The sequence below is a fragment of the Mercurialis annua genome, linkage group LG6 (assembly GCF_937616625.2).
Source record: "Mercurialis annua linkage group LG6, ddMerAnnu1.2, whole genome shotgun sequence".
NCBI classification, from domain to species: Eukaryota; Viridiplantae; Streptophyta; class Magnoliopsida; order Malpighiales; family Euphorbiaceae; genus Mercurialis; species Mercurialis annua.
Window position 1 is genome coordinate 37,898,932 of NC_065575.1, and position 26,269 is coordinate 37,925,200.

Genomic DNA, 26,269 nt, shown 5'->3' on the forward strand with positions numbered 1-26,269 from the left:
CCATAGTGTCTCTAGAAGTCACTTGTTATCGTCATCCCTTGACGGTCTTCTCTACTCACTTATTGTTAGCAGAGTTTCTTAAATTTTACATTACTTGAATTACTTGTTCTAAGTAATTGCCTTACTTTCAAGTTGTAAGTCACTTTCGTAGTATGTCCTTATCAATAGCTACAAGTGTTATCTATACTACTTCGATATGTCTTTTGATGTATCGTTATCCTTTCATATCCTTAACAACTCGTTCTACGTTGGTCTATAAACCCGTAGATAACTTATACTTGGAGTTATTGAGGTAATGTCTTTAAATTTCTATAATAACTCTTTATTCCTTTCCTCCTAGTTCCTTGTCATCACACTCCTTATGAGTACTTTTATTCACGACTTATTCTTGTCGTCGTCTTACATATCATTCTTTATTGCCGCATCTCCAATCGTCACATCTCTAATTATCGTCTATAATCTTAAGCGTTGTTTACATTGGATTACTTCAGTATCCAATGTACTAACGTTCACTAATACTTATGGAATTCCTTATGGAATGTATTCCCACACTGATATTTATTCTGTCAGCACAACTAATATCAGGCCCAATTATCATACTCTTTTAACATTTCTTAATCCTTAATGCGAAATCTATGTTAATTCTTACATTCAGTCTTCGCAACACCTTCCAAATCTGTTCCTTTATACTATCATGTAGCGTTAAGCTTACTTCTCATTATTATCCACTATCTTGGTATTCCGCTTGTTATTTCCATTTTTATCCATATCATAGATGTACTCCTTTGTAATCTTTCTTTGATTCCTTATTCTTAGTTAACCAATAGGATAAATAGTCTAAATGCTATGATCCTATGGTATTCCTTTTTGTGTTCTTTATTCACGCTCTAATCGTGTTTCTTAATCATCTTCTATTGTAGTCCTTGCTTTCCTCTTCATCGTATCTTATATATCGCTTATCACTTACTTTTAATGTCCACAATATCAATTACTAATAGAGAGTTGTGGCTTTCCTCGTCTAAACTTTTCGATGTAGTGCGTTTCAATCGTATATGCCTTGTCTTATCGTATTCGTACTAACATTATGGCTGTCCGTAATGCCAATCATATGCTGGTATCATCTCTATCGTATCTCATATTTCTGATATTTCTTGTTTCAGCACTCTGAGCGTCGATCACCAATTAAATAATGGGTCGCAGTTCTTTTGCCTGAATTATCAACGTAGTGCGTTCTTAATTACTTATATATTGTACTGTTGTACCTTTACTGACGTTTTAACTGTCAGTGAATCCAATCCTATGTCTCTGTCATCTTTATCTTTTCCTATTTTTATATGTCTTACGACCATATAGAATTTAATCCATCTGATCCTCTCTTCATCTTTCTACGTGACTTTCTCTTTTTCGCTTCTCAATAACGCTTATCAAGTTTCTTGCGACATACGCAGGTTATCCGTACTTTCCTTAACTCTGTTTACTTTAACTAACTTCTTATTATCCATAATATACTTTTGCGTCTTTATACTTTATCATATACGTCATGTACCTTTGGCAATCTCTCGACCGTACGCAGGAAGTCAATGGAATACAGTCCTACTGGTAGCATTCCTTGTGAAAAGGAGCGCATTTGCTTCCTAACCTGATCAGAGCCACTCGGGTCTGACCATTGGCTACTTCCGCATCCTCCCTCAGATTGTGATACTACCGTACACTAACTCAGAAATGCTTGCTCCGGTACTTCTCGACATCGAACTCGTCTGATAACTTTTCTTTCCCGAAGTCCTCTTCCTGAGGATCTCTTTCTGGGAATGTATCAAACAAATTTGATCGTGCCTAATACATCTTAATCCCTTAAGGATCATAATCAATCTTCTATACTGATTACATCACTCTTAATTTGATCTAACTTGAAATTTAAGGCTAACACTTCACAAACATCCATTACGTTTGTACCTTTCACAACTTACTATTCCGCTTCATAACCAAAATCTTAAGGTGGAAGTTTCAACTCTCAATCCACCGATTACAGTTCTTGTTGTTTGTCTCTTGATCTAAGTATCTTGATCTTTCCCGATTATCCTTAACTGGAACTAATAGTTGAAAGAATTCCCCAAATCGGGTCACAAACTTAGTTCATGTTATTTGGTCTTTCATCGCTCTAATTGCATGTCGGAACTAATCATAGGTTGAACCTTTCATCGACATCACTGTTTGTCCTTCATCCACTTGATGTGTACGAGCATCTTACTTTACTTTCCTAGTGGATTTAGCATACCACTTGATCCGTCAAACTCTTTTAGTCTTGACTTAAGTATACTAACATCAGATCTCTATAGGTGTTCCTTTCTTCACGTTGATACTATCTTTATATCCATTGTCCGATCATTGGCACACAATTCCTTATATCAGTTACTTTTATTACTAACTGATTCTTAATGTCATTGGGTTATTGCAGTACTTCTGATGCCTGTATATTCCCACTTTACCTTGTTAGGTTCCCGTTGACCTTTATCGCATTTATGACCTTTGCAGGCCTTGGACTAGGTTGCATTCGCCTTTGTCACCTCGATCTTCCTTCTTGTGCCTCCTATACTTGCTGTGCAACAGCACGCGTTCGCGCAATTCCACGTTCCTAGTATAGCGATTATATAAAGGAATACTGATAAACTCCTTAAAATATAATCCTTACTAATTATCACGTCTAATCGCGGTCCACGTATGTTGGACCCTAGGGACGTCTCCTTCCTTTAAACCTTCTATGATTACGTCTCTTATTGCAAGTCTTATGAGTGTTCTGACTCATCGTATACTGGCCAATTATCTAAACATATACTCGCGTTGTATATGTTAAACGCATAATACTATCGTAGCTATAAGCATCTATGTTGGCCGAATTCAAGAAAATCAGTGTCCCCTAGATTTTCTTGATTACATATCGTAACTTAAGTCTTGTGAGCATTCCGCTCACATAGACTTAATCAAACATTAAGTATATCAAACACAACATACAAGTCATACGTTATTCATCAGATATGTTTTACTATTCGAACACATATCTACTATTCAGGCTAAATTCATTAGCTAGAGGCACAAATTCTATATTCTCACAACTATACGTATTCATTCACCTCATAGCCTAGATCACAGCTTGCTCGCGAGCACTCTACTTCCTTTACAGAGTTCTGGTCTAGGTATACTTACATTAAAAACAAAACTCTTAAAAACTCTTTCAAATAAAACGACTCATTTGAAAATTTCATTTAAATCTTAGCAAAATTGTGCACTAGGGTGATGACGTCTCTCATCCCCAAAGAGTTGCCACATCTCACCTCTTCGTCTGAACATAATGCATATGATGCATGTCCTATTAATGCATGTATTGATGTATGTAGTGATGCATTTCTATCAATGCCGTGGCAATCATGTATTTTTGTATCGGGTCTAGGCACAATTATGCTTTCAGAATCGTTAAACAAATAACTTTTAAAAGTTATAAACTTTGAGTTTTGTAAGTTCTCTAGACCTTTAAACTCTGCTTCTGGAAAATTCCTCAACTTCTATAACTTTGTAGTCTTTCTTCTCACTCTTTCTAAAATTTCGATCGATGGAATCCAATAACATCGCTCATGCTATCTGGTGCTAAGCACACATGTATATATAACATCAAATCGCAATCATAACAATTATTTTCTATTCAGAGGAGGCAATACATCTCCCAGAATCTTCATCTGAAATGCATATCATATGTGCACGTCTCATCAAAACAATATATACGTGTCACAAGAAACAAGTAAGCATTTCATAAATCAACTTATCATACTTATCTCAAATCAAATCACACTAACGACTTGGATCAGACAAACCCCAACTCTATAGCTGCAGTAGTTCCTAGGTTACTCAACCGACAAACACATTTTAGCAGAGGCAACTGGACTAACTGCTCTGATACCACAATTGTCACGACCCAAATTATTGAGCCGAGACAGGCGCTAGGGAATGGGAGTGGTAGCTCCGAAACCCGTAGCAAGCCTAAAACCACTATTAATTTTTCGCAATTGAAAACATATTATTATATATAAAACGTTTTCAGAAAACTCTTTTAAATAATATAATTGTAGATATTAAAATATCATATTAAAGTTTACATTTAAAACTAATTATTTGAAATCCAATTGTCTATCTAATACTGACATCTACTGACTACTGCAGCTTTAGGAACCCAAACTTGTGCAAGTCTAATGACTTCTGGCACAGTGGAGATGGTTTGTCTGATCCGACTCTGCTTACCTGCAAACATCAGAGTGAGGGGTCAGTATTTGGGAAAATACTGAGTGAGTTTGCAAGTTACTTATAGTATTATCAAAATATAGCGTCACACGCTTATTACATATATAAATTCCATACATAATATAAGCACACAGTAAACGCTCCTAATTAACAGACTCTATCAAAACTCTAATCCTTGCTTCGCTAAACTTATATAATCGAATCAACTTGATCCAAATGGTCCAACCCGGGAGTGTTCACACTCGACCACGTCAGTCGCAACCAATCTCTTAATCCCAAAGTGTGAGTCCAACTCTCTGGTACATTCAACCCACTAGATACGGGGCTCAGGTTACTTAACCGAGTTCGCTCTCGTGGGGCTCAGGTTAATTTAACCGAGTTCACTCTCGTATCACATTCTTATCGTATGCGCATTTCGTAGTCTCATAGACAATCTAGACACGCTAGACTGACTCAAATACTGGTGATCACACAGCCTATTGACACCCAATAGGTAGTTGATTTCTTCGGATTGCATGCTAGATACTCATATTCAAACAATGAATATAATGGCATTCATAATCATATTCATCAAACATACCATCTTATATAAGCAAATCATATAAATGCGACGTATTGATAATCATATTTATAATATATGAAAATAACTTTAATAATAATACGCGAAAGTAAATTGCCACTCACAGTGACCGCTATCCAAAACTGCATTATTATAATCCCGCAAGCGTAAGCTCCATGCGTCGTTCTATCCCTTAGCTATTCTGGCTCGTTGATCTGGTATTTCACCGATATGCCAGTTACTTATTCGGGTAACCTATACGTTAAATTCATAAACGTAGGCTTAGTATTCAAACTCCTAAGTTATAAACTTAGGTTAACCTAATCGTACTTCAAATACGATTCTTGACTTTGATAATCTCTTAATCACACTTTTCTTTTAAACGTCCTAGTTTACGTTTTGATATTCAATCGAATCACGATTGATTACACGACTTGAAATTGTTTGAAATCGAGTTTCCGCGTCGCGTCAGGGCCCAGAAAGCCCAAATCAGGAATTCTTACTCGGCGAAGGACTGCACGTTCGTGCAGCAGTGTACTGCACGTTCGTGCAGTACGCTGCACGTTCGTGTGCTCCACGCTCGTGTAGTGTCCTACACGAACGTGTGCTACACGTTCGTGCAGTCTGCTACACGAACGTGTACTGCACGTTCGTGCAGTCTGCTACACGAACGTGTACTGCACGTTCGTGCAGCAAACGGCTGCCGATGTGCAGCTCCGGGGTTCATTCCCCGGGCCAATTCCGACGTGCTTAAACGTCCAAAATCGATTCTAGCACGATTTCCATTAATAACCATCTCAAATATCATCAAAAACGCCAATAGAAACGCGATTACGATTCGTTTGATTCGTTAAAACGAAATAACCCTTATTTATCAATTCTCATAATAAAAACGTCAAGCTTACCTCGATTTGAAGCTTAGCGATAATAGAGAATCGGATTCTGAACGAATCGATATAAAGAACTTGCGATTTGAGCGAGAAACGGCGAAACGGCGGCGGAACGAATTGATCGCCAAAACCTTTCTTCTTCTCTCTGTTTCATTCTTCTGATTCTCTTCTTCTTTCCTTACTCTTAAGGAAAGGTTATATATGTATGGCTAATTAACATTTTGATCCTTCATTTCTCTAACTTAAACCATTTCTCTTTTAAACTTTCTAATTTAACCAAATGGTTAAATTATTCTTTTAACTCGATTGCTTACGTATTATTTATTTTCATATAAATAATACTAACTCAATGTTATTACTTTCCGTCAAAATCTTTTAATTACTATTCTCGAGGCTTAATTGGCTAATTTACACTTTCGCCCTTAAACTTCTCAAAAGTGACAATTTAGCCCAAAACGCATCCGCGTCCAAATTTTAAAAGGTCTCCGATTGACTCGAAACTTTTACCACATATACTATAAAATATTTCGCGGGCTTTGGCGAAATAATATCCCTTCGGGTCTTATATGGTTAAATCACCATTTTAGTCCCTGTACTTTATTTTGCGACTTTCTTAATATTTTTCTTTTCCAATTCTAGTTCCAACTCTAGAACTGAAATATAATATTAAATCTTTCGCAATAATCCTTTCGAGTCCGTCCTGCTAAAATTTAATATTTATCCTAATCTCTCGGAAATCTTTCTGATATCGCCACTCTAGCGACTTAACACTGGACACGTGGTCCAATTAACTACTTAAATATTTTGGGGTATTACATAGGCACCGTTTGGATTGATGGATTCTAAACGATGGATTCTAAACAATCAATGGATTTGGACAAAATCCATCGTTTGCCTCAAAAAAAAGTTAATAGAATCCATGGATTTATAAATTCCCTCATTTTCTACAATCCATCATTTTTGAGGGTTTTGATTTCCCACCTACTAGGTGGGAAAGTCCAAATCCACCATTTTTTATGAATGATGGATTGTTATATTATTTATTTTTTTCCATAAATAATATTAAAAACCATTGATTTTATTTTCAATCCAAACGATGGAATTTTAAAATCAATGGATTTAAATTCCATTGATTTAGAATCCATCGATTTTGTTAAAATCTATGGATTTTAAAAACCCTCAATCCAAACGGTGCCTATGGATTAGGAATGTCATTTTACAAAATTAGGAATTTATCTGCGCAAAATTAGGAATTTACAAAAACGGTGCCTAGTGATATATCTGCGCAATTTCTATTAGAATTAGGAATTTAACACATAATGATAGTTATTGCACAATTCCTTTTAGGATTAGGAATTTAATACATAATGCTAGCTACTGCGATAATTATTTTTAATATGTTTCCTTTATGGATTAGGAATGTCATTTTTTTATTTGTTACAAATATGTAAAGGGTATTTTTGTCCGTGAATGGAAGTGTTCCCCCGCGAATACACTTTTATATTTGTTATAGATATAGATTATTGATGCAAATATAAATAAAAATTACTTTTTTACAAAATTCAAAAGCTTATTAAGTCTAACTTAATTTATTTTACTTTTTTATATATTTAATTATTTTAATTTTCATACTTCATTTAAAATATAAAAAATTACTTTAAAGGAAATTAAAACATTAATAAATGTTAAAACTAAATTAAAGACATTAAGTAATTAAATTTTATAATAACATAATTTTACATACTAAAAATATAAATTTAGAGACTAAATTGAACTTTAATTTTTCAAGTTTTAAGCCTTTGTCTTACTAAGACTCAAAACAACAGAAGGACTAAAATGTTATAAAAATAAAGTGGAGGATCATACAGTATGATTTTCAAACAAAGGGAAACAAAGGACCAGATAAATGCAAAGTAGAAAACTAATAAGATTGAATCAGAAATTGTGCACTGTATGCAGGTTATCCTGTGCAGGAATAAGACATAAGAATGTATGATGGTCATCATCAAAATCTCTGAAAAATGCAGATGCCAATAAGTGCAGTATCTTCACATCTTCACAAGTTTTAATTTGACCTGTGAAGATATGCTATTTAAGGGTACTTAATGTAGGTGTAACAGAATTGTGCATCTGTGCAACTCAAGAATCCGAAGCATGTCTCGCTGCACTGATAGCACAGAACACTTGTTAAATTAGCCAGTTTTTGTGGAAACACTAATTTACATATGCTGTCTCCTACAAAAACTTGTGTTTATATCAGGCACAATGTGCAGTCTTAAACGTATTTGATTGTCGCGAATCCTAGTAAGATATACATGCACACGCGTCGGCTTTAGATTTATTACCTTATTTTATGATGTTAACAGGTGAATATTTTAGTGATAAGAATCATTCAAGTCTTCATGGCTTGTTTTTACCTTCTTGGCTTTACTATTTGACTTGGCACAAAGAGAAAAACTTGGGAGTCATGGATGTGATGTTCTTTGGCCGGATAATAAAAAATTTAGTATTAAATAGCTGATTACTTTTGTGGTTTCTTTTAACACAAAACTGTTAAAGATGATGAAAATTTCTATCAACTTTTTCCTTAGGCTGCTCATATTGATTACTATACTTGATGCTCTCCTTTTCTGTTGCAATTCTGAAGCACTATGCATCAAAACTGAGAGACAAGCTCTTGTGGAGTTTAAGCAAGATCTGAAAGATCCTTCCAACAGATTGTCTTCTTGGGTTTCTGCAGAATTGGATTGCTGCAAGTGGGTTGGAATCGTCTGCGATAATTTAACTGGTCACGTCACAAAGCTCAACCTCAGGAATCCTCTGGATCGTCTACAGGTCCAATATGACACCTATGAAAGGTTCAAGCTACAGGGTACCATAAACCCCTCTTTGCTCCATTTGAAGCATCTGAGTTATCTTGACTTGAGCTACAACAATTTCGGAGGTACTCCGATTCCTAGCTTTGTTGGTTCTATTGCAAGTTTAACAAAACTCGAACTTTATGAAGCAGGATTTCGGGGATTAGTGCCTCATCAACTTGGAAACCTTTCAAGTTTACAGGAGCTTGGGATACGAGGAGCTTGTGTGTCGATGGGTGAAGCTGAGGTGTTTGTTGATAATCTTCATTGGCTTTCCCTTTTAACTTCTCTGCAGTACCTAGATTTGAGTTGTGTGAATATTAGTGCAGCATCCGACTGGCTGTCGGTGATCAACACTCTCCCTTCTTTATCAGAATTATACTTGTCCAAATGCAATCTTGACGAATTTCCTTCTCCAATGAAAGTTAATTTTTCATCTCTTTCTGTACTTGATATTTCACAGAATGTTTTCGGTAGCTCAATCCCCAACTGGATTTTTACTCTCAGTAGTCTTACTTCTCTTGATCTTAGCTTCTGTTACTTTGAAGGCCTTATTCCCAGCGAATTATCTAGTTTGACTTCTCTGTTAAGCCTTGATCTTTCTGCAAATCTTCTCTTTGGTCCGATTCCATCCGGATTCCAGAATTTGACTAGTCTACAAAATCTTAATCTCTATGGGGTCAATCTCACCGGTTTCACCATTCCTGAATGGCTGTACACTTTTAGACATCTCGAGAATCTTGATCTTTCTCAAACTAAAGTGCAAGGTGAAATCTCAAGCGCCATAGGAAACCTGACAGCGCTAGTTAATCTCAAATTGGCATTCAATGAACTTGTGGGAACACTTCCACAAACCATGGGAACTCTTTGCAATTTGCAAGTCATTCGCCTGTCAGGTAACAAACTTGGCGGAGAGGTGTCAAAAGTTTTTGAAAGCTTTTCTGGCTGCAGTTCGCAGAGTCTAGAAGAGTTATGGTTGGGAGACAATAATTTTTCAGGTTATATAGGTAGTGGAATTGGACAACTAGGAAAACTTCAGACCCTTGAATTATCAAATAATTTCGTATCTGGTCCTCTTCCTGAGTCTATAGGAAGGTTATCATCCTTGATTTGGGCCTTTCTTTCGAATAATAAATTATCTGGAGCTCTTCCTCTAAGTTTCGGAAACCTGTCAAATTTGCAACATATTGACATTTCAAACAACCTGTTAGAAGGGATTGTCTCTGAAATTCACTTCATAAATCTCACCAGTTTGAATACATTCGTTGCATCTCATAATCATCTGAGTTTAAGAGTTAAACCGGATTGGATTCCTCCGTTACGTCTCAAAGACTTGGGATTAAGGTACTGGAATTTGGAACTCCAGTTTCCCATTTGGCTTCAGTCTCTAAATAATGTTGAGTACATTGACCTGTCTAGCACACAGATTTCAGATAGCATTCCAACTTGGTTTTGGAACTTAACTTCTCACATCAAACATTTAAATCTCTCCAATAACCAAATCCAAGGTCAGCTTCCAAGTCATATCAGTATTGATTCATTTTTCCCAACATTTGACCTTGGATCCAACCGATTTCAGGGTCCATTGCCTCGGTTCACAGGAAACATAACCGAGTTAGATCTTTCGAACAATTTATTTTCAGGATCTCTTGATCACTTCCTCTGTGATTCAGTAGACATCCCAAATCACTTGAGAATTCTTCGTCTTGATAAAAATCAAATTTCAGGTCAAATTCCAGATTGTTGGATGAATTGGCAATCACTGTCGGTCATAAAACTTGGGAGCAATAATCTGACTGGAAAAATTCCAAGCTCCATGGGTTACTTGCGAAATCTACATTCATTGCAGTTACGCAACAACAATCTCTTGGGAGAAATTCCGCAGTCTCTTGGAAATTGTACAGAATTGCTGACTCTTGATCTTGCCGGGAATGAACTTGTCGGAAAGGTACCAGCATGGTTTGGAAGCAGTTTTTCTGATCTTTTGGCTCTTAGTCTTCGCTCCAATATGCTGACCGGAGAAATTCCGCCAGAAATTTGTGGCCTCATTTCTCTCCAAATAATTGACTTTGCTGACAACAATTTGTCAGGAAGAATACCAAAATGCATAGGCAATCTCACATCCATGACCAGAGTACAAAATCCAGGAACCAGGATTTTTTATTCTTCAACTGGTTACTTTTCCCTAGTCGAACAGTTTTTAGAGAACGCATATCTGGTAACGAAAGGAAGAGAAGTCGAATACGACAGCATTTTAACACTTGTAACGAGCTTCGACATTTCAAACAACACGATATCAGGAGAGATTCCAGAGGAAATAACTGCTCTGTTGGGGTTGAGATCACTGAATTTATCCGAAAATGATTTGACAGGAGAGATACCAAAGAATATTGGTGATTTACAGGTGGTGGAATCAATTGATTTATCAAGAAACAGACTTTCAGGCAACATTCCTCAAAGCATGGTTAGTTTGAACTTCTTAAATTTCTTGAATCTTTCTTATAATGACTTGTCAGGGGAAATTCCATCGAGCACTCAATTGCAAAGCGTAGATGCTTCGAGCTATCTTGGCAATAAACTTTGTGGACCTCCGCTGGAAAGCTGCGGAAACGGTAAAATACCGCCGGCGCCGGGTACTAATGCAGGTGGAAAAGAAGATGGTGATGGAGTAAAAGTGGAAGAGTTTTACTTGGGGTTGGTGGTAGGATTTGTAGTGGCTTTCTGGGGCATTTTTGGTTCACTATTGTACAGCAGGTCATGGAGACATGCATATTTCAGATTCTTGAGCAAAATCTGGCTCAAACTGCTTGCTAGATTTGATTAAATTTATGTAAAAGGATGTCTTTTTTTTATTTTGATGTAAATAATACATTCAAAGTATTGTAAGATTATCACTGACATAACCAGGTATCAGAATCAGTTAGGTAAAGAAAAGAACCAACAATGACTTAGATGTGGAACAACAAGAGGTTACTATAAAAATACGCATCCATCAAAAATTAGGAGAACAAATAATTGTCTTTTTAAATTTCATTTATCAATTCCAAAACAAACCGTCAAATATAATTACAATTTTATTTATAGATTAAACTCTAATTGCAATTAGAAAACAAAATAAATATAAAAATACTATTAATATTACTCTCCTAATTTTAAATACATTTTAAGTATATTTTTAAGAATATTTCTTATATTCTTTTGAATTTTTTAGAGCAAATTACGCTAAGGTCCCTAAGGTATATCATAATTAACAGTTTGGTACCCCTTATTTTAAAAGTCTACTTAATGGTCCCTCAGTTTTATTTCCGTTAACTATTAGATCCCTCCGTTAATTTCGACACTTATTTTCAAACGATTTGGTGCCCCACCTTTAGTTTTGTGAACAATTTGATCCCTCACTTTTAATTTTATTAAACGATTTGGTCCCTCACTTTTAAACGATTTAGTATCTGAGTTTCAATCCGTTAAACGATTTAGTCCCTCGAATTAATATATAGAAGGATCTCTCAGTTATTGGAAATAAAATTGAGGGACCATTAAATATACTTTTGAAATAATTAGTATCAAACTGTTAATTATGATATAACTCAGGGGCCTTTAAGTAATTTTTTATTTTTTTATTACTAATATAGCCTAGTAGCTAATATGAGGTAGGTTCCCTTTACCACAATATTAATTAAATATACTCCTAAATAGAAAAAGGAAAAACGTAGAAGAAAACCCTCCAAATGTTTCTAAAAGGACAATTCAGCCATTTTATTTTTTTGGGCACAAAAAACTCTTATTGATTTTAAATCGAACAAAAAAATCCTTTCGTCCATAACTTTAACTAACTGACATTAAATTGCTGACATGGCAATAGAATAAAAGTTCAAACACACCCTTAATGTTTAAAATACTTATCAATTTTATATTTATAATTTATTTTATATTATGTTACCCTCTTCTTCCTAATTAACTCTAATTAATTTTTTTTCATAATAAAAACTCTAATTAATTTTTATTAAAACATAATTAAAAACAATAAAACTATCTAACTAACCTCTATTGTCTCACAAATCTCTGTTGTCTCATTTCATTTACTGGATTTTCAAATCAATTCTTTATCCCCTTTTTATGGTTTTCCCCATGAGTAAGCATTCGGTCGGTTCGTTCGAAACTGAATTAACAGAATTAACCTTAACTAAATTAACCGTTCGACCGAATAGCATTAACCGAACTGATCGAATTAGATTTTTTAACTGAAAACCTAACCGACCGAATAAGATATGAAAAAAAAATCAAAACTAAACCGACTAAATAAATTGGTTAATTCGGCCGATAAACCGACAAATTATGATAAAAAAAGTTCAAAAATATTCAAAATTTTGGTTAATTCGGTCGGTTCGGTTAATTTAGATAATTTAAAATCAAAACCGAACCAATAACCGAATAACCAAAAAAAATTATATACAAACCAAATTAACCATTTTAGCAAAACCGAACCGACCAAAATTTGTCGGTTAATTCAGCGGACGGTTATTTAGGCACCCCTAGTTTTACCAGAATCAAGATAAATTAATGAAAATTAGAGAAAAAAAGGATGTTTGATTTAATTTTAAAAAAATGAAGAACCGGGAAGAAAATTGAAGGGTATAAAGAGAGCGAAGAAAGATATGGAGAAGATGAAGGGCAGTAGTGAGTGTGAATTTGTAAGTAAGTGATGAAACTCTTTGCCCATTCCAACGAAGCTTGAATTTCAATTGATCTTGCCTTTTCCCTTTTGCCTTTTCAATTCTTTTTTGTTTGTTTGATCTATTTTCAGTGAATAAACAAGTTATAATCTTACAATACTTTGAATGTATTATTTACATCGAAATTAAAAACAAAAAGACATCCTTTTACATAAATTCAATCAAATCTTGTAAGCAGTTTGAGCCACACTTTGCTTAAGAATCTGAAATATGAATGTCTCCATGACCTGCTGTACAATAGTGGACCAAAAATGCCCCAGAAACCCACTACAAACCCAACCACCAATCCCACGTAAAACTCTTCCACTTTTAATCCGTCATCATCTTCTTTTCTACCTACATTGGTGCCCGGAGCCGGTGGTAACTTACCGTTTCCGCAGCTTTCCAGCGGAGGTCCACAAAGTTTGTTGCCAAGAAAGCTTGAAGCATCTACGCTTTGCAGTTGAGTGCTCCATGGAATTTCCCCTGACAAGTCATTATAAGAAAGATTCATGAAATTTAAGTAATTCAAACTAGCCATGCTTTGAGGAATGTTGCCTGAAATTCTGTTTCTTGATAAATCAATTGATTCTACCACTTGTAAATCACCAATATTCTTTGGGATCTCTCCTGTCAAATCATTTTCGGATAAATTCAGTGATCTCAACCCCAATAGAGCAGTTATTTCCTCCGGAATCTCTCCTGATATCGTGTTGTTTGAAATGTCGAAGCTCGTTACGAGTGTTAAAATGCTGTCGTATTCGACTTCTCTTCCTTTCGTCACCAGATATGCATTCTCTGAAAACAGTTCGACTAGGGAAAAGTAACCAGTTGAAGAATAAAAAATCTTGGCTCCTGGATTTTGTACTCTGGTCATGGATGTGAGGTTGCCTATGCATTTTGGTATTCTTCCTGACAAATTGTTATTAGCAAAGTCAATTATTTGGAGAGAAATGAGGCCACAAATTTCTAGCGGGATTTCTCCGGTCAGCATATTGGAGCGAAGACTAAGAGCCAAAAGATTTGGAAAACTGCTTCCTAACCAAGCTGGTATCTTCCGGACAAATTCATTTCCAGCAAGATCAAGAGTCAACAACTCTGAACAATTTCCAAGAGATAACGGAATTTCTCCCGAGAGATTGTTGTTGCGTAGCTGCAACGAATGTAGATGGCGCAAGTAACTCATGGAGCTTGGAATGTTTCCAGTCAGATTATTGTTCCCAAGTTTTATGACTAACAGTGATTGCCAATTCATCCAACAATCTGGAATTTGACCTGTAATTTTATTTTTATCAAGACGAAGAATTCGCAAGTGATTTGGTTTGTCCGCTGAACCACAGAGGAAGTGACCAAGAGATCCTGAGAAGAAATTGTTGGAAAGATCTAACTCTGTTATGTTTGCTGTGAATCGAGGCAATGGACCATGAAATCGGTTGGATCCAAGGTAAAGTGTTGGCAAGTATGAATCAAAACTAATATGACTCGGAAGCTGACCTTTGATTTGGTTATAGGAGAGATTTAAATATTTGATGTGAGAAGTTAAGTTCCAAAACCAAGTTGGAATGTTATCTGATATCTGAGTGCTAGACAGGTCAATGTAATATAAATTATCTAATGACTGTAGCCAAATGGGAAATTGGGGTCCTAAATTCCAATATCTCAATCCCAATTCTTTGAGACGTAACGGAGGAACCCAGTCCGGGCTAACTTTTAAACTTAGATGGTTATGAGAGGCAACAAAAGTTTTCAAACTTGTGAGATTTATGAAGTGAATTTCAGAGACAATTCCTTCCAGCATGTTGTTTGAAAGGTCAATATATTGCAAATTTGACAGGTTTCCAAAACTTATAGGAAGAGTTCCAGATAATTGATTATTAGAAAGAAAGGCCTGAATCAAGGATGATAACCTTCCGATAGACTCAGGAAGAGGACCGGATATGAAATTATTTGATAAGTCAAGCATCTGAAGTTCTCCCAGTTGTCCAATTCCATTGCCTATATAACCTGAAAAATGATTGCCTCCCAGCCATAACTCTTCTAGACTTTGCAAAATGCAACCAGAGAAACTTTCAAAAACCTTTGACACCTCTCCGCCAAGTTTGTTACCCAACAGGAGAATGACTTTCAAATTGCAAAGGTTTCCCATGGTTCGCGGAAGTGTTCCGCCAAGTTCAGTATATGCCAATTTGAGATTGACAAGCGCTGTCAGGTTTCCAATGGCGCTTGAGATTTCTCCTTGCACATTAGTTTGAGAAAGATCAAGATTTTTGAGATGTCTAAAAGTATACAACCATTCAGGAATGGTGAAACTTGTGAGATTGACTCCATAAAGATGGAGATTTTGTAGACTAGTCAAGTTCTGGAATCCGGATGGGAGCGGACCATGGAGAAAATTTGCATTAAGATCAAGGGTTAACAAAGAAGTCAAATTGGATATTTCAGTGGGAATCAATCCTTCAAAGTAACAAAAGCTAAGATCAAGAGAAGTAAGACCACTAAGAGTAAATAACCAATTAGGAATTGAGCTGCCAAAAAGATTATGTGAAATATCAAGTACAGAAAGAGACGAGAAATTAACTCCCAATGAAGAAGGAATTTCGACAAGATTGCAGTTGGATAATTGTAATTCTGATAAAGAAGGGAGAGTGTTGATTACCGACAACCAATCGAATGCTACACTAATATTGACACAGCTCAAATCTAGGTACTGCAGAGAAGTTAAAAGAGAAAGCCAACGAAGATTATCAACAAACACCTTAGCTTCACCTATAGACACACAAGCTCCTCGTATCCCAAGCTCACGTAAACTGGAAAGGTTTCCAAGTTGATGAGGCACTAATCCCTGAAATCCAGCATTATAAAGTTCGAGTTTTGTTAAACTCGCGATAGAACCAATAAAGCTGGGAATCGGAGTACCTCCGAAATTGTTGTAGCTCAAGTCGAGGTAATTTAGATGCTTCAAACGAAGCAAAGAGGGGTTTATGGTACCCTGCAGCATGAACCTTTCATGTTGCAGCTGTTGACTATCCAGAGGATTCCTGAGGTTGAGCTCTGTGACATGACCAGTTAAGTTATCACAAACAATTCCAGCCCATCGGCAGCAATTAAATTCCGCAGAAATCCAAGAAGACAATCTGTTGGAAGGATCATGCACATCTTGTTTAAACTCTAGAAGAGCTTCCCTCTCACTTATGATGCAGAATGCTTCAGAATTGCAACAGCTTGTCAATATGAGCAGCACAAGGAAAAGATTAATGGAAATTCTCATCATCTTTAACTGTTTTATTTACAGAAACTACAAAAAGATCAGCTCTTTAATAATGGATTTTTTATCATCCGGCCGAACAACATCACATCAATGATGTGCCAAGTCTCTCTTTGCGAGTCAATGCTCGAAGAAGAAAACAAACAATAAATAATAACAACCGACTTGAAATTCTGAAGTCCTGACATTAAAAATAAAATACTGCGAGTTATATGATCTGATAGCCTTTGAATGATTATTACCGCTAAAGTACAAGCATAAAGTGTTTCTAAGAGTTGACTTCTCTTGATGCTACTTTTGTTATTCACCTGTTAACACTATAAAAGAAGAAAATAATCCTAAGCCTACACGTGTGCATATCCTACTAGGATTTGCAACAACCAAAACCTGTTCAAGACTGCTTGTTTTGAGTCTCCCAGTATCAATTCTCCCATGACTCAGTCTCAGCCTGCTTTATAGCATTTACCTCTGTTGTTGGATCATAAGAAGGCGGCAACGATGCATAGATCCGCATCTGCAGGACCTTCAACAATCATATAGCAACTCTATGGGTTCCTCCCTGGAGGAGGAATCCAAAGGCAGAAAAAAATAGTGTCAATTGTAAGAAATCAAATAAGACGGGCATCAAAACCTAACTGGAAGTATTGTTGTATATGAAAAATTAACCAAGCGAAATTTGCACAAACATTTCAATTCAAGAAATAGCAGCAGTCTGGCCAAAATTACAATTCTAAGATTAGCACCTCCCAACCATTAAACATCAAGTATGCCTATTTCAGTGCTCGCAAAATGACCTGCGGGGAAAATTAAAATAAATAAAATCTAGGGACTTCTGCTCCCAATATGCCCCTTTCTCTACCAGCCTTTAAGTGAATACTGTTTTAATAACTTCTGCCCCAGTAAGTCCATTTCTTTGCTGGCTTTCCAGATGCAAAACATAATGTGCCTGAGAATAGACAAAGGTTTTATGCGGTTGACAATATATATAAATTAGTGTATACAGAAAAACTGGCTAATTGCACAAGCTACATTTCACAGAAATGTGAGTTTTCGACAAGCTGATGGCTTTAGAAGAAACATTAAAACAGAAAACAACAAAACAATAATTTTTTTAATAAGAACATGTTATAAATATCAAGTTTTAAAGTTTAAGAAGTGTTTCAGTAAAGAAAAACAAAATGTCGAAACATAAAACTTGATAAGTTTCCGTGCACATAGCTTACAAGTGTTCGGTGCTATCAATTTTTGTATTGCAAGACATGTATCACTCTTGAGTTGCACAGTTGCACAATTCTATCAAAAATTATGGTGAACTTAACCTTCATTACACCTATATTGAATAATTCTCAATCCATCTAAACAACAAATTAGTTGCTTTATAACCATATAAGGGATGCTTTAAATGGGCAATGAAAACCTAAAGAAGAGGTTTAAACTAGTCGGGAAAGTCTCAAAAGCACCAAATGCCAAATTAAGGACATTAGGTGTTCCAACACAATCAGGTCCTTACAAGAATGAAAGGAGCAACAATGCAAAAGACCACACAAGGACACCACAGACTAACCTTCAGGGAGCTCTGGCTGGTCAAATGGAGTACAAAGGCTCTTAGCTGCTCCTATCTCACCCTTGGTTCGCTGTTTTACACCTTCTTCCACTTCCTGAAATTCAACACATCATAAATTTTCGTGATAATATAAAAATAGTAATGAAATGATAATTGATGAACCCCCATGGTCGAAAGATAACTTTTTAGAAAAAAGTTTGATTAACGGGCAAGATGGGAAAACTTCATAATGACAACAGCATACCTCCTCATCACACCAAGGAGCCAGGATCATTTTCTTCTGGCTTAAAGCCTCTGTGAATTCATCCCAAGTCCTTATAACTTGAATGGAAGCATCACGCTTTTGCTTAGCAGCATCAAAAAGACTTTGTTGAATCTCATCTAGTATCTCTCTGATTTGCTCAACCACATTTGTCCTGCTTATATCTTTTTTTACTCCACTGTCACGACGGACAGTACGTACCTGAGGATAGACATTACATGCCTTAGTACTTATTACTTAACCACCCTACTCATGCCAAGACAAGTTACTTAAAAAGTCCTAACTATCCCAATCAAAGTTAAAATGATCGGTCCCTTGTGTCTTTTAAGAGTGCAGGTTGGTGATTGACTTATAACACGAGAAAAGGCTATCCTCTAATGCAGGCTCATAGCGCACTTAGCAATCCAATCAGTAGAGAAAAGGGAAAATAAAGGTAACCAAGCTAGAAAAATAATTGCTAAAGCAATAAATACCTACTATATTATCAAACTGATGGAAAAGAACAAACTAACACATAAAATTGCAACGGGCAGCAAACCTGATTATTTGCCAAATCTTTTGGCCCTATTTCAATCCTCAGGGGTACACCTTTCATCTCCCAATGAGAGTACTTCCAACCGGGAGAGTAATTGTCTCTGAAGTCACTTTCGGCACGAATGCCAGCCTCGCATAAGGCATCCACAGTTTCAGTACAAGCATCAAAAATGCCTTGAGTATCGGCATCTTTGTAGGGCACAGGAATCACAACAACTTGAACAGATGCCACTTTAGGTGGCAGCACTAAGCCTTTGTCATCTCCATGAACCATCACCATCACCCCTATCTACATAAAAGTCAAGAAAGATTGGAGAGAGTAAGTGGCTATTGTAATAAAGATGTCCAATAAGAAACAACAGCCAAGTTGCAAGTAATTCAAGTTCAACTCAACTATGCATCAATGCAATATGCATTAAAGTAGATATTGAAATGCATATACATTACTAAATAGTGATTCAGAGACAGCAATTACTCAACTAAGACCAAAATGGCAAAAGATTACCGTTCGAGTACTATAGGCCCAAGAGTTCTGCCAGACCATACCCTTTTCTCCTTTTTCATTTTCAAAATTTATTTCAAACATTTTTGCAAAGTTTTGACCCAAACAATGAGACGTTGCGCCTTGGATACCCCGTCCAGTGTTAGGGATAAATGCCTGGCAAACATAGCCAAATGTAAAACAATTTAGTTTAGAAAATAATACTAATCGATGGAAATGCCTTGGACTGTATTTGAAAAAAAAGGTCAGATACCTCAACACTAGTTGTGTAAAGTCCTCCAGCAAACTTTTCCCTCTCACTTTTCCTGCCTTTTACAACAGGAACTGCCAAGAATTCTTCATATATACGCCTGTATAGATCCAATATTTGAAGGACCTGATGATTAGACAAAAAAAATTAGAAATGTAAATAAGATTTTAACTACATTTAATTTCAACTAAAAATAAGCAAGTCAAATAATCAGAAACAGACACATCTTTACAAAAAGAAAGGAACTCAGAACTAGCAAGACGTGCTAGTCCAATACAAGCAGCTCAAAAAAGGGAAACTGCCAAAGGCGGATTAAGGCATAGTGCACTCCCAAATCATTCCTTCGTGTAGATGCCTAACGAGAGTAGACCTAAGCATTAGAAATGCTAAATGAATGTGAACCAAGCATTTCCACGAGGGCAAAAAATCTAAAAGTTCAATCACATTGACAAGTCAGGACACTTTTACAATCGAAAGATTGGCCAGCTTGTTTTGGTATAGTAGGGGCTCTTGACCTTGCAAAACTAATTGACTTATATTCACTTCACTATGCAAACAAATAATCAAGAGGACTGAAGTTAAGACCTCAATTTATACCTCTTCATCTGCTTCTTCCTTTGTAGCAAATACTGTATGCCCTTCTTGCCAAAGGAATTCACGGCTCCTGAAACAGTTAAGCATTTAAGTCTACGCTATAATCTTTAAACAATAAAATCACGATATAGCGAAATTTTCTGCCGATAAGAAAAAAATGTTTCACAAAGGCAAGCCTGCACACTGGAAACAAGAGGTCCAACTAATTTTCATAAGCTCAAGTTAATTTCAATGAAACAATAGTCTGATTTTAAATCTCACGGGTAGAAGAAGTATTTTGAGAATAAATCTGATAGCTTGCATAAGTAACACAGCATTATTCCCAACATAGCTTTCACTGTACAACTCTAATAACTATCACAAGATTTACAGGTCAGCATGAAAAACAATGAAAGAATGGATGAAGTCAAAAGGAAAACATACCTAATAAATGGAGTAGGATTGCTGAACTCCCATCGAACAACATTGCACCACTGGTTCAGTTTCAAAGGCAAATCACGATGTCCCCGTACCCACTTAGAATAGTAAGGATACATAACTGTCTCACTAGTTGGGCGAATTGCTATAGGAATTTCCAAGTCAGATTTCCCAGATTTTGTCACCCAAGCAACCTGCAATTAAAAAAAACTTCAAATATACTATTATTTATTTAACTCAATTGTTATATTCCAATGGAACAATAAATGCTTGATTTGAGTAATAGATTTTAAAATATCCTTCCTAATCCTATCATGTATAAAGAATTCAGATCTAACCTCTGGAGCAAATCCCTCTATGTGGTCCTTCTCCTTTTCCAATACACTAGATGAAACAAAAAGGGGGAAGTAACAGTTCTTAATTTTCATTTTCTTGATTTCCGCATCAAAGAAAGTCTGCAAATTGGCATTACTGAAAAGCATTACATTGATGAAAAAAACACACCCCAGAAACGTATCGAGCCAATACCATAGAAAGTTTATAAAGTTACATCAAAAAATAAATACTAGATGATTAAAGGGTTTTAAACTTACTTGCATGACCTCCCAAATTGACATTGTCCATGGCCTCAAAATATAACAGCCGGAGATATCATAATACTCAATCATCTCACCACTGACAACCACCTAAGGATACCAAAATAAAAACAAATTGGTAATGGAATCGTCAAGGAAACATAAACACATCACAATATTGGCACACATGAAAGGAAGTACACAAACATGGGTCTGTTAATGTTGTGGAACTGTAGAAGTGAAGTCTAATAGCATGAATGCCGATACGATGTCATCTCTCTATATATCTAATTTATCTATCTATCTAACTATCTATCTTATCTCATGCGGATCGGGGAGAGCATCTTTTAATCATGCAATGCAATTTTACGAAATGAGGAGCAACAATCAGAGACTTAGAAAAGATGATAAATTTTCCACTAAGCGGAGGAACCAACGAAAAGAGAAAACTACCACAGGTATAAATACGAGAGGGTCCTTGAGTTAATCTATGAGTGCATATGGTAAACAGTAACATCCTAGAACATTTAGTCGAAGTCCTGTGAAAAATCTAACTTTTTCTTCTAAGTATTTTCACAAAGAATACAGGTACGGTGTCACCAACATAATACATTAATACCTACAATCCTCAATTTCTAATCAAACCAACTTCCGAAAGCCCGTGCATTCTTCAAGTACGTACTTACATAAAATCACAAGCATCTCATCTCATACATAAAAAATGTAAAACATAAACACATACATCTGAGTACCACTCTCCAAAATTCTCTTCCTTCTTAAAAGAGAGTCCCAATCCAGTCTCCTTCTTCACCTCCTTCTTCTTGCCTTTTCCGCCTAAAAGTCAACACCAAAGCATTACAACATGTACGGTACACCCAGCCAACAGTCGCATAATCTAAACAACAACAAAAAAGGGCTAGCAAGTACTCACCACCAGCCATCTCCGCAACTCAATTTGACCAAAGCACCTGCTAAATTAACAGCCTAAATGTCATTTACAGAGACACACACTCAATCTAACTAAGCAAATTAACAAAAGTCAACGTAATCCAATCTCAATTTCAGGCAGTCAAACATAATTAGGTAGAGTAAATTAGGGATTTGGAATGAAAAATAAGAGACATTAATAGGCAGAGTAACTTACAAGAAAAAAAGGCCGAAGGAGTAGAGGGAGAAGCAGCAGATTAGTGTTGGAGGCAGCATTTTCAGCCATGACAGACCTTTTTATTTTAGGTTTCAAGGCACCAATTCGGGCCATTTTTATTTAAAGGCCCCTGTTTAATTGTTTATAAGATGGCCCAAATCTGTCCATTAAACACAAGAGTTATATGCCCTTTACGCCCTTTACGATCATTATATATATATCAACAGTTAATCAAATCTCACCAATTACGTTTAGTCTATCAGCTATCAAGTATCAGCCAACAGCTAATAACTATCAGATATAAGAAACAGCTGAACCAAACGGGCCCTTAATTAGACTCTAACTTTTCAAATCAATTCCTAATTTTTAATGAAAAAATTCTAATTATTCCTTGTCATCAAATTTAAACAGCAGAGATCTGAATGGTAGGTATGCCTTCACTTTGTTCTTTACAATTTGATGAATTATTTATCACTCTCATCTAGTGATAATATTTATAAAATAAAATAAAAGATACAAAAAAAACCTTATAATTTTCCCTTAAATTATTTTAGATATAATTAAACTTTTTAAAAAAAAAACAGAACAAATAAACTCTCTAAAATTTTAAAATCGTACAAATAAACCTTTCCGTTAAATATAACAGTTAACAGAGTCAGATTTATTAAAAAAAAGGTTCAAAAATGACCTTAATATTTACAATAATTTCTAAATTAATCCTTCAAAAGTCTTTTATTGATAAAAAAAACTTTAAATTAGAGACCTAAATGATACTTTTATTTTAAACTAAAAAAATAAAAATAAAATAGACTCATCCTCCGGCGAGCGGAGATTGGTCCGACAAAGGGTTCTCAAACAAATTGTGATGTACTTGGGCCGTGGTGGTGGTTTGATTTCTTAAATTAAGATTTAATTAGGTTTTAATTTGATTTAATTATATTTTTATTAGTTTAATTAGGTTTAATTGAATTTTGATTGTTTAATTAGGTTTAATTGAATTTTGATTGGTTTAATTAGGTTTTAATAAGAATTTTAATTAATTAGAGCTAATTAGAAAGAAGGGGGTGAAAAAGTGCGAAAGGGTTCATAAATATAAAATTGAAAAATGTTTTAAACATTAAGGTTATTTTTAAATCTTATTCCTATAAGGTCATGAGAGGCACGTTAGCAATTAACAATAATTTATAACGTTGATGAACGAAATGGTTTAATTGTTCTGTTTTGACAATAAAAGGGTTTAATTGTTGTACCCAAAGATAGTTTAAGGGCTTATATCTATTTTTATGGAAACTACGAAAAACATTGTACCTTTTTCCTAAAATAAAAAAAACAAATTATTAAGGTGAACTTAAATGGGGATCAGAAAAAATGTTTTAATGAAATTTCTCATAAAATTGATGTTTTCAACTCACTTGCAGATGCCCGTCCTTTAACTGATTCTGAAGTCACTTTGCTTGTTACTCTACAGTCTGATTTTTTGATTGTTAAATGCTTTAAAATCAATTTGGAAGCAAAAATCAAGATTAAATTGGCATTTAAATGGAGATAAAAATACCCACTATTTTCATAGTATTGCTACAGCTCATTACCGAAACAATGCCATTTCTTCCTTTCGAATTGGAGATGACACCTTTTCAGAACCTGAGGATATGAAAAAGAAACATCCGTCTTTTTTTCAAATCTATTTTTGCGAGGACGCACAGGGCTGTTTACTCTCTTTCTCAGCTGCATTTCGCCAAGATATCTACCAGCCATTCAGAGAGCCTTGTTCGTTCTTTTAGTGAATATGAAGTTCTTTCGGGTGTTAGATCTGTTAATCAATCAAAAGCGTCGGGTCCGGATGGCTTCAACTTCTTCTTTTATCTTGAGTTTCTTTAACTCTTTTCATGAGAATGGTTTTATCCCCAACGGTATCAACACTTCATTTACCGTCCTCATCCCAAAGGTTGTTGGCTCGACTTCTTTAACTGACTATCGACCTATTAGTCTTGTGAACGGTATCTACAAGCTTCTTTTGAAGGTTCTTTCATTAAGGCTTGTTCCGCTACTTCCAGGTATTATTTCAGATAACCAACATGCGTTCGTTAAAGGTCGAAGTATTCTTGACTGCTCTATGCTTGCAAATGAGATTTTGCATCTGGCTAACAGGAGGAAAGATATTTTATTGGTTCTAAAGCTTGACTTCCAAAAAGCCTTTGATAGCGTTGACTGGAATTATCTTCTTGGCGTCATGGGTATGATGAACTTCCCTGCGGTGTGGATTAATTGGATGTATAAATATTTTTCGACTGCAACAACCTCTATTATGCTGAATGGCAGCCCCACGGAAATCTTTTTCTCTTGAAAGAGGTGTCAGGCAAGGTGATCCGATCTCGCCCTATCTCTTTGTAATCGCTCTTGAAGGTCTTCATTCCATCTTACAGAAAGCAAAGTCTATGGACCTTATTATGGGGTACTCGTATAGTTCCAGCCACGACTCTATATCTCAGATGTAATTTGCTGACGATACTTTGCTTTTTATGCCTTTTGACATCACTAGACTGCAAAATTTGACTAGAATTCTCAGGGTTTTCGAGCTTATTTCAGGTTTAAAGATAAATTACCACAAGAGTTCTCTGATGGGTATTAACATTGCAGATCACGACCTTCTATCGGCTTCGAATGTTATAGGGTGCAAGTTAGATGGCTTTCTAATCAGATACCTTGGTCTGCCTCTTTCCTACAGGAAAATTGCGTTGGGTACTTCGGATCATGTTGTGCAGAGGTTTAAATTGAAGTTATCTTTATGGAAAGGCTCATTATTGTCTCCGGCTGGTCGTCTTTGATAAATAAAAGATGAAGAAAATATTCTGTATTACTATTATTCAAGGATACAAGCTAATTTATACAAGTACAAAGGAAAGACTTACCAATACTAAAGGAACAAAAAAAGGAAAGAGATTAATCTAAGCCTATAATACATGAATCATTTGCTGTACTAATTACAGAATAAATCAGTAAGGTCAATACCAAAAATAGAGGGAATATATTCTTAACACTCCTCCTTAAGTTGGAGCATGTATATCAAACATGTGCAACTTGCTTATTAATGTCTTAAAAACATTCCCTCCCACAGCTTTAGTGAAGACATCAGCTAGTTGTAGAGATGATGGAACAAACTTAGTAATAATCTGCCCTTCTTGGATCTTTTCTCTTACGACATGACAATCAAGTTATATATGCTTTGTACGTTCATGATATACAGGATTTGACGCAATGTGAATTGCGGCCTGATTGTCACAAAATAATGTGACTGGTTTCAAGTGAACCTGCAAATCAGTAAATAAATATCTAAGCCAGGTTAGTTCACATGTTGCAAAAGCCATTGACCTGTACTCTGCTTCAGCGGAAGATTGAGATGCCGTTTTTTGTTTTCTCGTCTTCCATGAAATAAGAAAATCTCCTAAAAATATGCAGTAGCCAGAAGTAGATCTTCTTGTCATAGGACAATTTGCCCAATTGGCATCACAGTAAGCTTTTAGTTGTAGAGAACTGTTAGAAGAGAAGAGTAGACCAAGACCTGGATTGTTCTTTAGATATCTCAAAACACGAAGAGCAGCATCCCAATGAGGTTTCCTTGGTGTATGCATAAATTGACTCAAGATGTTCACAGAGTACATGATATCTGGTCTTGTGATTGTGAGATAGATTAAGCGACCCACTAATCTTCTATAGCGAGGGGCATCATTTAATAATTCCCCTTAATCATTAGTAAGTTTCAAATTTTGCTCCATAGGAAAATCAACTGGTTGAGCTCCAAGCAGACCAACATCATCTAGAATTTCCAATGTATATTTTCGCTGAGATATAACAATTC

At 35.7% G+C, this 26,269-nt stretch overlaps 4 protein-coding genes across 5 annotated transcripts; 1 reads left to right on the forward strand and 3 right to left on the reverse strand.

Moving 5' to 3' along the window:
- Positions 1–7,667: 7,667 nt before the first annotated feature.
- On the forward strand, positions 7,668–11,425 carry LOC126688264 (receptor-like protein EIX2). The gene has a single exon (XM_050382896.2). The coding sequence runs from the start codon at positions 8,296–8,298 to the stop codon at positions 11,416–11,418; it is 3,123 nt and encodes a 1,040-aa protein (XP_050238853.1). The 5' UTR covers positions 7,668–8,295; the 3' UTR covers positions 11,419–11,425.
- A 2,028-nt stretch (positions 11,426–13,453) lies between these two features.
- LOC126687839 (receptor-like protein EIX2) lies at positions 13,454–17,100 on the reverse strand. The gene has a single exon (XM_050382395.2). It carries the CDS (start codon positions 16,575–16,577, stop codon positions 13,485–13,487), a length of 3,093 nt encoding a protein of 1,030 aa, XP_050238352.1. The 5' UTR covers positions 16,578–17,100; the 3' UTR covers positions 13,454–13,484.
- A 103-nt stretch (positions 17,101–17,203) lies between these two features.
- On the reverse strand, positions 17,204–22,480 carry LOC126686771 (proline--tRNA ligase, cytoplasmic). Of its 2 annotated transcripts, none has more exons than XM_050381000.2 (13): positions 22,414–22,480; positions 22,201–22,240; positions 22,012–22,103; positions 21,288–21,380; positions 21,033–21,149; positions 20,701–20,888; positions 20,281–20,347; positions 19,687–19,809; positions 19,437–19,589; positions 18,936–19,220; positions 18,380–18,598; positions 18,136–18,229; positions 17,204–17,517 (listed from the first exon to the last, which is right to left on the reverse strand). In XM_050381000.2, the coding sequence occupies exons 2-13, from the start codon at positions 22,208–22,210 to the stop codon at positions 17,453–17,455; spliced, it is 1,506 nt and encodes a 501-aa protein (XP_050236957.1). In that variant the 5' UTR covers positions 22,211–22,240; positions 22,414–22,480; the 3' UTR covers positions 17,204–17,452. The 2 variants fall into 2 exon arrangements, with proteins under 2 accessions (XP_050236957.1, XP_050236958.1); XM_050381001.2 differs by having other exon boundaries at positions 22,201–22,237; positions 22,414–22,465.
- Positions 22,481–25,457: 2,977 nt separating this feature from the next.
- On the reverse strand, positions 25,458–26,072 carry LOC126686772 (uncharacterized mitochondrial protein AtMg00810-like). The gene is made up of 2 exons (XM_050381002.2): positions 25,643–26,072; positions 25,458–25,546 (listed from the first exon to the last, which is right to left on the reverse strand). Exons 1-2 carry the CDS (start codon positions 26,070–26,072, stop codon positions 25,458–25,460), a joined length of 519 nt encoding a protein of 172 aa, XP_050236959.2.
- Positions 26,073–26,269: the final 197 nt, after the last annotated feature.

Coding starts and splice junctions, on each gene's coding strand:
- LOC126688264 (XM_050382896.2), top strand. CDS start 8,296: ATGATGAAAATTTCTATCAACTTTTTCCTTAGGCTGCTCATATTGATT.
- LOC126687839 (XM_050382395.2), bottom strand. CDS start 16,577: ATGATGAGAATTTCCATTAATCTTTTCCTTGTGCTGCTCATATTGACA.
- LOC126686771 (XM_050381000.2), bottom strand. Junction 19,810..20,280: donor AGGAAGAAGCAGATGAAGAG/GTATAAATTGAG, acceptor TCTAATCATCAG/GTCCTTCAAATATTGGATCT. Junction 17,518..18,135: donor CCAGCCAGAGCTCCCTGAAG/GTTAGTCTGTGG, acceptor GTCTATTCTCAG/GCACATTATGTTTTGCATCT.
- LOC126686772 (XM_050381002.2), bottom strand. CDS start 26,072: ATGTACTCTGTGAACATCTTGAGTCAATTTATGCATACACCAAGGAAA. Junction 25,547..25,642: donor AAATCCTGTATATCATGAAC/GTACAAAGCATA, acceptor CTCTACAACTAG/CTGATGTCTTCACTAAAGCT.